The 17709-nt window shown below is 38.1% G+C and overlaps 1 protein-coding gene across 1 annotated transcript in view; it reads right to left on the bottom strand.

The window, feature by feature from the left end:
* edar (ectodysplasin A receptor) overlaps positions 1-17709 on the bottom strand; it is a gene marked incomplete at its 3' end in the record, with an annotated part of 70852 nt that overhangs the window by 20407 nt on the left and 32736 nt on the right. Inside the window, 3 exon segments of the mRNA NM_001006819.1 lie at positions 976-1157; positions 1309-1431; positions 2815-2885. Coding sequence (NP_001006820.1) covers positions 976-1157; positions 1309-1431; positions 2815-2865 — 356 coding nt within the window. The 5' untranslated portion in view covers positions 2866-2885.

Below are 17709 nucleotides of genomic sequence, written 5' to 3'. Positions count from 1 at the left end.
CATATGTCCAGTCAACAAAGAAATATCCCTGTTTTGAATTCCACTGCTGCAGAAATAAACCTTAATGCTGACTGGCAAATCATAACAGTTATTCATGCTCAAAGACAGGGAGATCAGACTACTGTATCAGTAAAATTTATTTCAGTAAATGTCTCATTGTAATTGAATCATAAAACTAGAAGTGATGTAATCTGAGGAAAGGTGAAAGAACCCTTCCAGAAGCCTAAGCCATACCACTTCATAAATGGTCTTTCATTTTGAGGCCTAAGCTATGACCCACAGACACACAAGCATTCACCTTTTATCTTCCCACCTAGTACTTGCATGTACTGCTGGCCTTATTATTAAACCATACATCCACTCATGGATGTATGAATGAAATTGTATTCTACTCGCCACCACATACATATAATAATGGTAAATGAGGGTGTGGAAGGGAAATACAATCATCATAAAAAAGTGCTAAAACTAGAACTGATTCTGAAAGGTACTTTGTATGTTTATTTTATCAGGTTATTTGGATTCTCTAGTGGAAAGACTTGATATATGCAAATGTGTGTGCATTTTATGTAGGGTACGGTTATTAACCCATAACCTTCATAGACCCTCATGGGGCCAGGTCCAAATTTAAGAAAATGCTTTTCTAAATGTCCAATCTGTTCCTGTTTCAATTAAATGTGCCTCTGATCTGTCCCAAACCCAACTAATTTCTGGCAAGCCTTTTTCAGTTTCCAAAAACCTGAATCTGCCTGGGCCCCCTTTTGGTACCTGACCCCTCTTTGTAAGGCAACCTTTACTTAATATTGCTGACATATAAAAATCACTGTTTCTTTCTCTCCTTTTTATTTTTATTATTTTATTTTTGTGGTCAGTGAAGACTTTTATCTAAATGTCACCTTCTATTTTTCCACCTTTTCATTATCCATTAGTGTGTAACCGAGGGACCAATTTATTCAATATAGAAAGGAACCTTACCCAGGAAGACATGGTCCACATTCTGCATCATTCTCACTGTCCCCTGCAGTTAGGACAGTAGCGCGGAAAAACCCCTCGCAATCTTTGTGCCTTCTGCAAATCTGGTAGCCTCCTTTTGAATATTTGCCAGACTGGCAAGGAACACAGCCAAAGTCTTCATCTTTAAAGCCATAACCACAGGTCTACAATGACACAAATTATATTTTGGACACAAATTAAACTGATACCTTTACCTTACCTATTATGCTTACTCAGCAACCATATAAGTTATTTTGTGCTATACAAAGTATAGTTTATACTATACAAATGTTCATAATTTTTTTTGTTTCTTACCATATATGGTTCTTCCCCAGGCTCACATTCAGGGCAGCTTTGGCACATGCCAGTCGTCTGATTATAATATTCATTTTCCCCACAGTTCCCATAATCTGCATGCACAGAGCACAACAGGGACACCTGGAAAAGGAACCCCTCATCAGTTACAATGAACCATAAACACTGACATGCATGGCTGTGCAATATATTGTCTGACCTGGTGGATATTCAGCTGGGTGCTGTGGACATTTTATAATATCTGAGTTTTTCTAAACTAAAATAATACATAGATCTTCAGAAGGCTGGCCCACTTAGAGGGCATTTTTCATAGCTTAACAAATGATAAGCTTGTTTAGATACAGATAGAATGGTTGGATTAAATAAACTCCATACCCATTTGACACCAAAAAAGTGTATAGGTGACAAGCTGACAATATATCAGCATTTATATGTAATAATAATTCCAGCTGATTTAAGGTGTTTATTTAGGATACAGAAGGGCTATTGTGATTGTAACATACATGAATGCCAATATGTTGTAAGCTTATGCGACACTGCCTCAGTCCTGTTTCCAAATATTAATAAAGTGTTCATTTTTCCAATACATTTAAATGATTCCATTGACATGCATACTGTATTTGTAGGACTTCTGGAGAATCCTAAGACTATGTTTAATAAAAAAGCTGTGTGAGAAGTTGTATTTTCTATATATGTTTGCAGGTACCAACACTCATTATTTCTTTATTAGGTCAAACTACGAAAACCAGTGTTTCTTGGCTTTATTAGAGTCACTGATTAGTGTAGCCACACTACGCTACACACTGAGTCTGGTATGAAGGGTATATAATCTTTATCTCTCCTTTTTATGATTCCTGTTGCAGACTTTAATGTCTATTTGAAAGACTTGGAATCCAACCTCTGGGGAAGCAGTAATTAACTAAACGACTGTCCTGTACGTTCCAGATAGGACATGTGATTTTGCCTTCAGCTTCTCACACCAGTATTAGCTTTATTGGACAATGACTAGTTCTGCTGGAAAAGAGGATCAGTTACTAGTGCTCAGAGTAGGCCTTTGGGGTGTTCCAGCTTTTCAACTAGACAGAGTGCAACATGGAGGAACACTGCCTAACTGAGCAGCTTCATTCTGGATATCTTCTTATTATACAAAACATTACAGTAAAATGAAGGATACTGACATCAAGTGCTATGATAATGAACTTATTTGAACAAAATATGGATCACTGATCATGGAAATAACTGTGCTGCAGGCATATCAACCCAAGCCATAACACCATTTCCTGATATTTAAGTAGAATAAATGTAGTATCTAATGACAATTTCTTCCTTATTAACCTGACTTTCCAACAGAAACAGATTGCAAATTGAGACTATATAGTGAATCTAAAGAGTAGGAGTTCATTTTTCATTTAATTAATCAGTCATAATGCTTCTGTCATTTACTCTTGGTTTTAGAAAATATAAATGCTACATGGATTTATTTAATCATGCATACAATATAATTACCATTATAAAGCGGAATATATGGGTCCATTTTCTGTCACTTGATTGGTTCATGCTTTTCTGGGGTTTTGCACCTGTGGGAAAAGCATGATCATATTAAAGTCTGATTTCCAGAAAAAATTTCAAATATGATCAACATTATGAAGAGCATCTACAAAGAGACAGTAGGGAAACATATATTAGCAAATACAGGGTGGCACCACAAAGGAAGAAGTTACTGTATATGGCAGCAGAAAATTCCTGACTTTCCTCCAATATATAAGTTTCAAATTTAGCTCTAGGTCCTAAGCTGGTGCTTCTCTTTGCTGAAAAAACTCAACAGCCCAGAGTACCTTCTATGGGGTCGCTGTGCCTCTATCTTCCATCAGTTTCCTAATTGTCTGTTGTGTTGCATACTACACTTGGTTCCCATATATCCCTTTTGATGATCCAGCACTGACACATGCACAATACAGTACTTGTACAGAACTTGTCCCACTTCTCTCTACTGCTCATGCACTGGTCCTTAATATCAAGGGATCATTGGGAAATCAATCAACTGTGGGAAATGGGTGCAGATATTTTCCACAAATATTGTTGGAGTGCTACTGATTCGGGCAACTGAAGCCACTGAGATGAGTAGTGAAAAGTTTCTGATATAGCATAATACTAATAGCTTCTCAATATGCTCTTGGATCAACATTGATTCTAATAGGCTTATTCATATTCCATTCTCATTCTTTGAAATGTAATTCTCCCTTTATTACAATGAGCGTGCCTTTGAAACCATATTGAAATTATGTTACACTTGCAAAAAATCAGCAATGCAACTACTGCAACTATCATGGAGTAGCCCTCTTTAACATTTAGAGGCACACACAGTATATGATCGCTCAAACCTTTGTGCTTGAGCATTCCTATCCCAAAAAGAGTTCCCACATTCCTGCGTGGCTTCTTCATCTGAATATCCCGATTCCTGCAAATTGGGGTTTTCTTTTCCCCGACCAAAAAATAAAAAACCTACCAAGCTTTTTATTTGTTGGTTAGGGAAAAGAAAAACACGATTTGCACAAATCAGGCTATTTGGATGAAGAAACCACACAAAAGTTTGTGAACTCTTGCATGGTTTTGGGATGCGAATGCTCGAGCCTGAAGGCTCTTTGTACTTGATACCTGCCAAAATACAATTAATCCTTATAGGAGGCAAACACTCCCACCGGGTTTAATTAAATTAATGTTTAAATTATTTTAAAGTTCACCCCAGATCCCAGGTTCCATGCCTGTACTGAAATTATGCATCATCTAAGTTCTAGGACATGACCCAAGCTCAATATAATCCTGCCATTCCCCACAAACTGCCTACCTAAATCTGTAGTTCTGCAAATAAAGGTCTATCAATCTGTTTGGAAGTATCAGGAAGCATTTTATTTAAGTAAATTCCCTGCTCAACTCTGCAACAGGTGATAAATAATTATAACTAGCATTGTTTCTGTAATGAAAGTGTATACGCTGTGTATAGAAACACAATTGTATCTTTTAATTGTTTTTGCTGTCATACTAATTAGCAGTGCTGCTGAGGGAACAACTGCCTTTAACAGTGACCTCTTTATATTGAAAAGCTCAAGCAGGAAATTGTGGTTCAGCGAGGACATCCTCAGGGCATTAGTTTGATCCCAGGTGTGCATTAGAGGTGCTTCAGTATTTAGCAATTGCTACCCACGCGTCTAGTCATCATATAGTATAGTAACTCCTCCTCGACTGCCTGCAGCCATCCTGTTTTGTTTGTCATCAAAGTACTAGAAGCATTATGTGCATGTGATAATAATGGGGAGGCTATGCGATATTCATGGATACTTTATCATATTCTGATCTCTCCTTTCACACAATAAGTAGTCTTGATGTTATACAGCTATTGACCCATCTGTATGTGTGATCCATCTGTATGTGCATGCCTAGACTACTAATGTATTTATTACATTATATTGATTAGAATGAAATGACTGAATATTAGCCTTATATAACATTTTTTTTCTAGCAAATACAGGTTAATATTGTCATTTTATTGTTTATTTGGTACCTCACTTTGAAGAGAGCTGTTGGATGTGAATTAGTGTGAATGTTAGCAATGGAGCATGAGATAGTTGTCCTCCTTATACTGTCAAATGTATTGCTTACATTCTGTACCATTAGTTGTGTATATAAATGAAACATTTCAGCCTTTCTAAAATAATTGCACCCAAATCATATATACTGTTGGCCCCCTACCTCTTCCAGATATCAAAATCTACCATTTATCATGTTAACAGCTCCTGTATGCTGATGAAATAGGAAAAAAACAAACACTATGACAATCACTAGTAAACAACTCACTTTCCTTTAGTGATTTGCAGTAAAATTCTACTTGATTATAACAGCAATAAAAAAGAGTCGCAGTCTGATCCACTGTCTGTGGAGGTAATAATTCCATTTCTGCTGATATACCGACATTTCTGTGTATGAAGAATAGGGGGATGCTGTTTCCAGCAAACAGAATCATGATTTACATTTTTATCAGTAAGTGATAAATAATAATTGCTTGATGACAACGAAAAGACGGAGCATGAAATTGCTCATCTGTGTATCAGAATACTAAATAGCTTGTAAAACAAACAGTAGCATAATTATTTCCCTGCACTTGGGTATTGGGTTTGATTATTCTCATAGGGTTTGTATGTTAATGTTGTGTTAATATGTTGGCAGGTTACCTAACATCTCTTAAAACTAAGCCAAGTTTGTATGTGAGTGTGTTATGCAGAAATTACATTCTAATAGGTCCAGGTTGTGCACAATGTATGTATATATATAGGAACTTTTCAAGACTAAAGTTATAGTGCTAAGGGCTTGATCTTTTGAGGTTTCTAGGAGCCTCAAAATACTGAAACAGATTCTGTCAGGCAGTCACATCGGCTTGACAGAGATATACTGTACAAAGCTGCTAAACATCTCTGTGGGTGTAGTGATACCAAGTAGAATCCAACCTGAAGCCATACCTGCAGCTGTGGAACCATAGTGTCCAGCCGCTGCTGAAGGTTGCTGGGAGTTGTAGTCTATCTACAAATAAAGGACAGTATGAAGAACTGGGTTTCTCTGTCAAGAAACTGGCTAATGTCTAACATGCTCAGACAACTGTCAGATTGTGTTTTAGATGTAAAATTAAGATCAGAGGAATAAGCTGCTTTTAAAACTGAGGAGTGGTCTGACGTGGGTAAATTCTTTGAAGAATTCTAACTTTCTCTGAGGCTTTGCATTTCATTTTTCTCAAGTTATGACACATGAAGATTATTTATAAAACTCTATTACACTGAAACACTTGTTTAGAAACAAGGTAGATGTATTTTGCTTTTAGGGCAGGCATATTGTTATAAATAAATAAGATGCCTGACCTGTACCCTGCAGGATTTTGCCATGGGCCTGTGTATCGCCAGTCTAATTTAGTAGAAAAAAGAAACGTAGTAGATGCTAAACACTCTATATTAACTCTCCAGTATTTGTGCCTTTATTAAATAGTTTGAAAAAAAGAGCTGACATTAACAAAATGAAAGGGATTAATAGAAAATCAAAACTCTTTCCTGTCTAAAACAATATTTTTCTGTTGCCATAGGCTTGATACCCACATTCACATAACACAGCAATGAGGGCCAAGATCCAAAATTCTATTTCTGAAATCCTTTCTAGCCAGAACTAATACATTTTGGGCAGATTGGCACCAAAAACATTGGTTCACTATTATTTTTATATGTCAGCAGTTATTCAGATGAGAAAATCATCATTGATCAGATTGGACTGGGACCGATAAAAAACCTTCCTGGCCAATAGACAGTGGCAGAGGCCACACTTCTCCTTGTCTGTTGTGATCTAGTCTTTCTTCCAAAGGGAGAAGGGGGCAGTTTAATGTAGGTTTTCCATCCTCATGAGTGACTGAATTTATGCAGTACTGTTGTGATTGGCCTGGGTATGTAAGATTAACAGTTCAATGCATGCAGGTTATTTGTGGCACATGGGAAAACACATATCTTCCAGAGGAAATATGTTTATTTATCAGAAGCCGTCCAGAGAGCAGAAGTCAAGATATTATACAGGCTGAAACAAAAACATGAACAACAAGGCACACAATATGCATATGGGCATATAGGAGTGAGATTATTGATAAAAGCAATAATCATGGCAGTTAAAGAAGAATATCCCAGAAGTAGGAGTAAACAGTCTGTCCATCCTCTTGAGTAACTGGATTCATGGAGTAAATTTTGTAAACAACTGGGACATTTTAACCACTGTCGTTTTCTGCTGGAGCCCAGCAGCATTCAGAACATTTGTTATTATCCTTAATCACTACGTGGGCCAGTTGGCTCTTTTCTGCTATCAAATTCTGTGTTTCTAGGATACATTTGTGACAACAGGAAATTAACACAACTTGCTTCAGCATGCCAAAATGTGCTCTCTCACACCAAATCAAACAAGATGCCATATATAGGCTAATAGGGAAAGAAAACTTGCCAATTTCCAACTGATTTGTATAGTAAACATTCCATGTATTGCTCTGCATCTGCAGTACTGTCCACTGTTTTCCACATGGTAGGCCTATTTGCTAACAAACTACAGTTCATCAGCTGAATTACAATAATATAGGGAGCTAGGCGGCCATAAAAATGCTTTGGTGGGCCACATACATTATGAAGACAACCCTGCTCTATAGAATACATTATATAATTTAAAACCAATTGTAAAAAAATAAAATATGTTTAAATAGTCCATGTGTAAAAAAACAAACTATTGGAGCTTATGTATTATAATATAACATGCTTACTACAGGTCTAGTAACCCCTAGCAACCAATTAGCAGGTAGCATTTTCTGTTCAGCTGTTTGAAAGCAAACATATGACTGGTTGCTATGGGTTTTAAGACCAGGGCATTTTTAATTACACTATCCTTTTCAGTTGCTGAATAATCAGGGGTCTAAAAAGAGAGGCTGCAGGACCCCGTGGCTGCCGGGGAACCTAGATATATAGGTGGCTTATAGATGTGCAACTTTTTTAATACAGTACAAAACATATCTTCCCCAATGTTTTAGATGGGTTGAGGATATATAAATATGGCATTGTGTTGCACTAGTTTTTAGTTACTGCACTGTGAGATGATCAGTACATTAAAAGCAATCGTTTTTGGCAGTTAAAGTCATTAAAATATAAAAGGCATCTTCCCCTGCCCCTTTCATTTCATTAGAAGTATAGATTTCCCAATATAAAGCCAAGGGAACTCATTATATGCAAAGTACGTACTGCACAGGAAACAATGTGTTTAGAATAAATGGTATGTTCTTTACATCAGATACTAATAAATGACATAATGCTGCCTGTGCCCGTCTGTAACGTGTACTTTAGATTTCTTAGCAGAGATGCACATAAGAGTTGTAATGGCAGTGAAGAAGATAATCTGACTATGTACTGTACCCTATGGCCAGCAAGCAGGTCGCACAATGTTGTGGCCTTTAGTGTACTGTGAACTATATTTGTACTGCAACCATAATATTCAGAAAAATGGGCAGCCTGCTTTTCTGCATAAATATTTAAAAAAATATATTAAGTTAATGCTATTTACCAGTCCGACTGCAAAACAAGTGAAAATATTTGCTGAATTTTAGTGTATAACAGAAACCTGCTATTACCTGTTTATTCTCTGGTTTTTAGCTCAAGTCATTGTATACTAGAGTGTGCCCTCTTTTTATACAGATTTCTGAGCAAACATAAGACATATTTCATCCACATATTTTTTGTGATTTGAAGTGAATAGTAACTGCACAAATGCGCATTATTCATTTAACCGTATATTTAGTCTACTTTGTATATATAAACACAGTTTCTTCGAAGCCAAAGTCTTGGTAGTGCATGCAATGTGCTTGTTATCAGCTCTACTGTGTTCAGCCATCTTGTATACCGTGTCTAAGCGTACCCCACCCACACTATTACTTTCAGTGAAATGTAAGGTAATACATATTCATGAACTGCTCTACCAGAAAAACTACTATAAATGGCACCAATCAGCAGACAGCATTATGTTCATATGCAATTAGGGCATTTTTATTTCCTACCATTACGTTCTGTAATGTGTTATTAATTCTTTGGGTGCTTTATTGCACCTTTATTGACATTTGTGGTCAAATGTGTGAAACACATTCCATCTGTCCCTAAATGACAAACAATAAATATATTTTAATGTCTATATTTCTGCTGGCTAACTAAATAGATGAACACTGAGAGCTGTAGTTCTGTTAGAGCTGGCCTACAGCCTCACTCTCTGTGTAAGGGATAACTAAAATATTCCTGTAAAGCACTAAGGACTAATTCAGACATGCAGGCTTTCATAAGGAACCTGTGTGCAGCATGCTATGGCACAAAGATACTTACACAAATAATTCAAGAAGAAGATGCAAAGATCCTGGGCAGTCGGCAACTCGGGCATTTATCCAGTGAGGCCAATATGGTCTGGAGATTCAACATTAGAATCATTTTCCTTTTATTCTCTCAGCTCACTGGTGAGGTGAGGGATGTGAGAGCCCTGCCTACTTTCCACCCACATTATAAAAAAGGGTTCTGAATGAAAAACACAAAGGTCTTTGAGAAAAGTAGCTCAATAACACAACCCACAATTAATTTGGTGTTTAGGAAACCATGTGTCCTTAATGTGTTACACTACTGGTAACCATTGCCTGAGGGGGGGAAGCTGGCATAGCGGCAACATCTTTACTGTTTATTGCGGTTTCATTGAGGTTTACTTCACAGCCTGCCTCATACAGTGTCTGAATTCCTACAATTAATACCTTTTTAAACAATTAATACAGAAAGTGTACAGCAGTGCTGATGTAAAAGAAAGTTTTGGCACTCTTATAGACTAAAGTGGATAAATGGGAACAGTTCCCAATCCCTCCAAGTTAAAAGTGATGATAGAAAAATAGATAGATAAATGGATAGATGATAGATAGAAAGAGTAATATTTAACGGATGGCGTGCCCTACCAAACTGATTATTTAGTGAAATAAATCCAAAAACTTACATATTTATAATTTAAAGGCACCATACACTGCAGACCAAAACCAGTGTTAAAATGTACAACTGAAGTGTAGTTATAGAGGAACACTTGTTGTTATGTTGATCCAATGCTGAGCTAAATCTTAGGGGCGCTCTAAGCAAGACTGCACCCCATTGCCCTCCTGCCACAAGAGATGACAAGGGAGGGAGTGAAATAATGAGCAGGAGCAGCGATGCAATACTCAATAGTGATGAGCAGGCACAATGCATTACAGTACTAGGGAAAGGCAGGTAAATGAGCCAAACTAGGGATAGGCTGGTATATGAGGTATGTGCCAGTATATAAACAGAAGACATTAGGAAAGCTGTCTGACTGTGAGAAATAAATAAACTTGTTTTGGTTTTCTCCTGAGGAAGAGCACAGTTGGTGCTCGAAACGTTGGATTTTTTCATTAAATACATTTTTTGTTTTCTAACAAAGTCCCTGCGTGTGCGGCTCACTGTCTTGCTATATACTTGTTTTTTGCAAGCACCCTGGGCATTTGTTTACTAATAGGGTGTGCTCTGTTCTTTCCTGTATATATATATATATATATAAAAAAATGCTGATGCACACCAGGAAAATTTTATCAAAAAAAGATACTTATTTTATTTAGATCGACGTTTCGGTCCTCACCTGGGGCCTTTATATATATAAATATATATATTAAAAAATGAAAAGGATTTGCTTGCCTCTGTTTAAGACAGTAGCAATGATCCTTTGTATTCTCCTTACATACTTTCCCTAGCACTGAGACCTGTTATATACATCAAAATAATCACCGATCAAACAAGAATACAAGGAGTACTCAAATACAGGAAAAGAAAAAAGGAAATAATTAAGCTGTGTGTATGAAAGCTTCTTTAGTGATGTGAACTCTTAGGATACCTGAAACACTGGGCCAAGCAGCAGAATCTTATTTGACAAGAAGACACAACCATTTGCTGTTTTATTAGGTAAATCATTCAAACCTACAGAGATGAGTGTTTTTTGCCTGGTGATGCTCAGATGTGAAGTACATTTGCGGTGCTTGAATGAAGACAAATCTATCAGAAATTCTGAGCCAATGGCCAAGTCAACATTCCCCAAGCAGCATCAGTCCCCTCAGGGCCTGGGGCAATGATCGAAACATGGCAAATAAATCTCTCTAGCTTGAAAATTGCTGAGGAAACAAATTCAAGTAGCATATCTAGAAACAGTTTCAGCACAGAGCAAAATCCATTTACATTCTATAATGTATATTTTGCACTGTAAAGAATACCCTTATGTACCCTTAAGTGACAGTGAATGACAGACATAGTGACAGTACCTATAGTAAAACAGCCTATGCTGACAAGCAAACTGTTCTTTAGGCTGAATAATACAGTGTGACCTGCTTTTGCCTTAGAGGTCTTGTTGTTTTGCTTCCTTTGGTATAAGAAAACTCAAGTTTGCTGTCCATGATGAATTTAACTTGCAGAAATCATTACAACATTAATAGTGATGTAGCGTGCCTTTGTACAATGAAATAGCCCGTGCATCCACCGACACAGTTCAGTTGCACACAAAAAAGAATGGGGTGCGCACATCACTCGCACACTAAACACCAACATTGATGTCAGGCAGACTGAACCTTGGCACAACTGACCCTGAATTGTGACAAATTGCCCACGGTTGCATTCATTTTGGCTAATCACATGCAATTGTGGTAGGTGCAGCACTATTGCATTCAGAGCATCACCCCTTTGTGACACAAATGATGCTGGAATTCTATGGAAAAAAAGTTACATTGTGAGAAAAAACATGAACATGTGCCCTTATGACTTTGCTTCCATTTTAGTGCACTTCTAGGTGCTAAGATAAAAGCAAAGGGAAAAAACTGGTTTAATTATGAGATTTGGAGAATTAGTCTTTGTTCCCCTTTGTTGAAATGAGTAAGGATGCTAATTAGTTATTAGCACAGGTGGTGACTCCTTTGAGGAAGTAATGCACAAGAAGGGCATGTCTGGGGATGTCTTAACTGAAAATAATTCAACAGTGGGCTTATCCACAATAAAGGACTGTAGGATCTGAATACTGGATGCATTATGTGCCCCTGTGCAACAGATGATTAATAATTAGCATTTTTGCATCTGAACATAAATTGTGGGGCTCCTGTATGAATGAAAGCTGCCACCCACACACAAACAGCAAGATATGGCTAGCTTAGTCTCTCTTGTGATTGGCCAAGCATAGATTTAGTAAATGTTTATGGGGCAATGGGGGCACAGTTTTATGTACACTTTGCTCCTTAATGGATGACCAGCAGATCTCCTTTTAGTATAGATGCCTACTTTGTTAAAAATGTGCTAAACAATGGCTTTCTCAAAATGATAATATGCCTGTGGCACATGCCTTTCCAAGTTAGGATCAAACCGCCAGAAGTGAACTTGATATAACTGTGCTTCTCAATTCTCATTCATCCAGGTCATGGTATATCTGTAGAAATAAGTCAAATCAACTGGCTGTGTTTTTCTTGAAGACATATTTAGTGTATACAGCTGTATTTCTATTCTTACTGATTTGGCCTGCTGCTGTGCCATGTGCAGATACAATTCTGTCATTCTACATTATTTGTGCCAGCCACTGTCAAGAGCAAATCAACTGCTTTCTGCACAGGGCAAAAAGATTTTGCTGACTGTGAATGGTACACTGTATAACTTCCCCTTTAAGCATCCACATGAGCATCATTACTGATGCTTAAAGAAAAACTAAAGCTTAACTAAAGAGATGTTTAACATTATGGGCTTCTGTACCAGCCCAAGGCAACCACAGCCTTTAGCAGGGAAGATCTGTGCCTCCAAAGATTCCCCCTGTAGCTCCCCATCTTCTTTTCTGCTGATTCCCTGCACATGCTCTGTGCTGCTGTCAGTTACTGAGCTTAGGGACCCACTCACAATATACTGTATATATAGAACATAAATGTCACAGTATAAGGCTGATTAGTGAATAATACAGGTTATTAGTATATGGCAGCTCTGAAACCAGTGCAGTTAGCATCAGAAATTAATAATAAACCCTGTAGCATCACACTCTTTGACAGGCAAACCTAATTTTCTGCTTGATAATTTGAGACAACCCCATAGCTTTCTTCTCAACAGCTGCCCTGAGCATGTGAGTGTCACTGACACTTCTAAATGATTCCAGCATGGTGACCTCCTGTTCACAACTTTGAAGTACTGGATTATTACTACTATAGAGATGCTGGACCTTTAGGCTAGTGCAATAAGGTCAGTATATAAAATACAGCATTTCTAGCTATATTAATTTTTAGTTTAGTTCTCCTTTAAGAAGGAGAAGCCCAGGCCACATTGGGAACTTACAGATACATAGTAACAAATACATAGCAGTTTCACACATTTATAATGTGCACAATATCAGTAAAACATTATATCAGTATTATCAAACAGCAGAGGTCTTATTCCAATGCTTCACTGACCCATGACTCCTCTATCATTACAGTCAGTGAAACCAATCATAATGGCATATACCACCTTAACCTTGTGTAAACAGGGAGAAATTGCCCATTGAGGGTTGGGCACAATAAAGAACATGTACAGGGTTGGAATAGGGATTCGTATGACGAATTATATTTTTATAAAGTATAATTTTTTACATACGTTTAACAACCAGTTGGGGCAGGCGGGCCAGTCCCGGCACCCACTTCCCCAGGGGGCTTGGCAGTAGCAGCAGAGCAAGGCGAGTGGAGACAGTAGCAGACAGGGGTGTTCTGGATGGTTTAGGTGGCCAAGTTGCATTGGAATTTAGCTCTGCCACTACTATTTATAATACATATTGTGAGCTGCACCATTTGTGTGTTTACAAAAGCCAGAGCACATGGGGCTACATGCAGCCTCTTACTGCATCCACCGGCTTCAGCTTATGGGATTTTCCAGCCTTGCTGGCTTATACCTGATTAATCAGTAATAAGACATACTATATGGCCCATTTACATCTGTGAGGAGTTTCCAATAAAACAGTTATGAGGTTTCACTAAAGGAATGGATGAATGGCGTACTACCCTTTGCTGGTACAGTTAGTCACAATTGCCACTAGGTGGCAGCAATAAAGCACTACCAGCAAGGACAATTCTCTCTACTACTTAAAGCACCTTTTTTTGGATATTTTATTAGATGGTTTAAAAGACAAAGCATTTATTGGCATGGGAGAGTAAATTACCAACAAAGCTATTGTGATTAATAGAGCGTAGCAGGCTTCATTAGTTTTCTCTAATGAAACCAAAGGCAGTGCAAATGTTTATCAGCCGTGAGGGACTGGAAGCGAGCAGAGACACTTCTCATATTCAGTACTGCAGCCTTTATACACTTTATTTTCTGTCACAATGGAGGAAACACTGTATTGTTTTACAATATATGAGACACAAATCGAGTAACACCTTGACTGGCTAAGGAGGTTAACATTATTGAGCAGGCCTGGACTGGCAATCTGTGGATTCTGCCAAGAGCCAGAGGGGCTGCTGTAAGATGCCATAGACAGTCACTCTTTATTGGGCTGGTATTGGGGCTGTTTGGGCCTCTGTGTACTTGAAATGTCACAGCCTTTTTCATATCCCAGTCTGGGTCTGTTATAGCCCAGATGGTATAGTAAGCCATGAAAAATGCCCAATTGCTGGTTACAAATATAGGGAGTAATTAAATAAGAGAGGGGTAATTTTAGCTGACTATTAGCAACCAATTAGCAAGTTTTTACTGTATATATGAAAAAACATCTCTGATTGCTATGGGTTATGAGAGTGTAGGCAACTTTGTGTTTCCTATTACATTCCCCCTATAGTATCAATCTGTGCAGGGTAAATGGGTGGCTTATCAAAAATACTTCCCTTGAGGCACATGTCACATACTGGTAAAACCCACTGAGAGTCATTTAAGCACACTGTATAGTTTGGAAAGGAAAGAATAACTGATTGTAGCTTCTATGGTCATGTATGTGCCAGTGAACAAAAGCATTGTTTGGCCCAAAAGATGCAACAAACAGTCTCTGGGCCCTGATGTGTGCCCTTTATCAAAGACTGGAAGGTTTAATTCACTCTGGTGTTAACCTGAAGTTAAAGAGAGTATAAACCATAAATAAACATACACTGAAGTAGGATTTTAATTTGGGTTTCAAGCCTTAACCCCCTGGGACTCTCCAAAGCAAATCCCTCCTTGCATTAGCACATATGAATACTATTACAAAAGGTGGAGGAGTTTTATAATTACTCACTAACTGAATGATCCACCCACGCTCTCTTTAAGTATATCCTAAAAAAAAAAACAGAACTTTTATTGACAGTGAAAAACCTTGTGTTGCAACAGTACTAACATTACTACTTTGCCAGAACAGGTACAGTATCAGTGCTGACTCCTAGTGGGAAAACATGTCATTACATTTCCAAAGTCTTGGAGGAGTTAGGACTCACCTATGCAGGTATGCTATTTTAAAAGCAGTGGTTCTCAGCTTTGTTCTCATGGGAGCAAACTGAGGCTGAGAATCAGCTTTAGGACTTTAGGATATTGTGTTGATGGAGAACATATTATCACTATATTAAAGGAGATTATGGGGACGCAACCTAAACAATATGGGGGAGTCCTTGATATTCCTTATAGATATCTAGGACATTGTTGACTGAAACATGTGTATCCCAGATTCCATGCCCAGGAGAATCATCTACAAATACACATTAATAATACAAATAGTTTAAATCACAAAAAAAGCATACCTCCGAACATTTTGAAAATGGAAAGAGGGACAAAAAGAAATGCTGCACTAAGTGTGGCCATTTTTGTGACCACACCCCCTAAATATCACTCCCTTTTGAGTAAATTTTGTAGGTTATTTAAAGTTTGAACACATTTCTGGGGGTTTTGGTGTCTTGTTTTATGTGTTATTACAGTTTTGCTAATGCAGGTGAAATTGTCCTTTAGGGCTCTGGCACACGGGGGAGATTAGTTGCCTGTGACAAAACTCCCTGTTCGCGGGCGACTAATCTCCCCGAGTTGCCATGACCCGCCATCCCGCCAGCGAACATGTAAGTCGCCGGCGGGATGGCACACGCGGCAGCACGATTTCCCGAAATCGCGCCGCCACGTCTGCCATCCCGCCGGCGACTTACATGTTTGCCGGTGGGATGGCAGGGGTAGGCAACTCGGGGAGATTAGTCGCCCGCGAACAGGGAGTTTTGTCGCGGGCAACTAATCTCCCCGTGTGCCAGAGCCCTTAAGCTGTAAGTCTCAGTTCCCCCAAGAGACCTGTTTAGCTTATTAGTTATAATTGTATCTAAGTGCAGGTGTGGCTTGTTAACTTTCTGGGCTCTCTGATAAAAGACCACTTATTTAATTAAGTCTGAGAAACAATGTATCTAAGTGCAGGTATAGCTTGTTAAGAATTCTGGGCTCTCTGCCAAAAGCTACTTTTTAATTAAATTTGTATCTCTTTTAGCTTAGTACAGGAGATGAAAGGGAAATGAGGGACTTTTCAGTAACAATCCGGGTCTGAGGGTTGAGCAGTTAAAGAGGACCTGTCACCCTGATATAAAAAACTGTATAATAAAAGTCCTTTTGAAATTAAATAAGAAACCCACATTCATTTTTATATTAACACATCCAAACCCATTATAAAAAGCATTTAAAAATCCCAGCTGTCAATCATATATTGCCTGCCCCGCCTCTATGCCTTAGGCATAGAGGCGGGGCAGACAAGTACTTTAACTTTCAATTCAGCTCTTACTTTCCCCCTCCCTCCTCACCATCTAATTGTGTAGCCAGTGAATGGGCCTGGGCATCAGGTCCCCCATTCTGGCACATACACAAGATTTTGGGGTGATACAAAGCTTGCCTTAATAACTGTGTCCACAAAATGGCACCTGCCTATGTGCTGTGATTGTATAATTCCAAGACTGAAGGAAACAAGTGTTCTATTACTTATATAGCGTAAATGAAGTTTATTTTGCTTAACAAACACAATAGAAAAGAATTTCAAATTATTTCTTAGGTTGCAAGGTCCCCTTTAAAAGAGGGACTGTCCCACGAAAATCAGGACAGTTGGAATGTATGAAAAAGTGTTAGTTGACAATAAAGCAAGGAATATATAGGGAATGATTTAACAAACAACCTCATAAAATACCTTGGCTAAAAAAAACCACTGCCAGCCAAAGTGAATAGCTTTAGTAATGTATATTAGGATAGGCCTTTAATCTTGCTGTATATGGATATTACAGCCACTATACGGTTGCATATGACTGAAAACACCTTATTTTATTGTAAGTTTAAGAAATAAAATACACACAAAAAGCACTAAAAATCTGGGTAGCGCTCAGGTAGAGTTTGCCAATATAGTGCCGTTCATTACTAGCTCCTATTTCCAGGGAAATGAAGAATCCATGATAGACAGAGGCTGCACAGAGGAAGAAGCAATATATCTTCTTAATCCACAGAACTGATGCAGCTCCTTCGCGCGCTTCTTAATTGCTTTAAGTGCATGTAGAGTCAGTTGACAAATGTCCCCATAAAGCCACAAAATAATATTAAGATGTACCAAAAAAACAGTGCATCTCATTACATTCACTATGGCGTACGCACAAACACATTAGCTCACGGGGAGTTATTAATCGCATAAGGGCCGCTTTGGGAAAGCAAGGTACGGAAAACATAATCCTTTAACTGCTATTTATTAAAATTCAGTTATGTAAATTGCTTGACCAACAGATATTTCTTGCTAAATGTAAAACAGCAGCACTTAATTGATCTAAATATAAGGTGGAAATAAATCAACGTAGGCAAGAGATAAACATAAATAAATGTT

The sequence above is a fragment of the Xenopus tropicalis genome, chromosome 2 (genome assembly GCF_000004195.4).
Source record: "Xenopus tropicalis strain Nigerian chromosome 2, UCB_Xtro_10.0, whole genome shotgun sequence".
Lineage (NCBI taxonomy): Eukaryota > Metazoa > Chordata > Amphibia > Anura > Pipidae > Xenopus > Xenopus tropicalis.
This window is presented reverse-complemented; position numbering and strand designations above follow the sequence as displayed.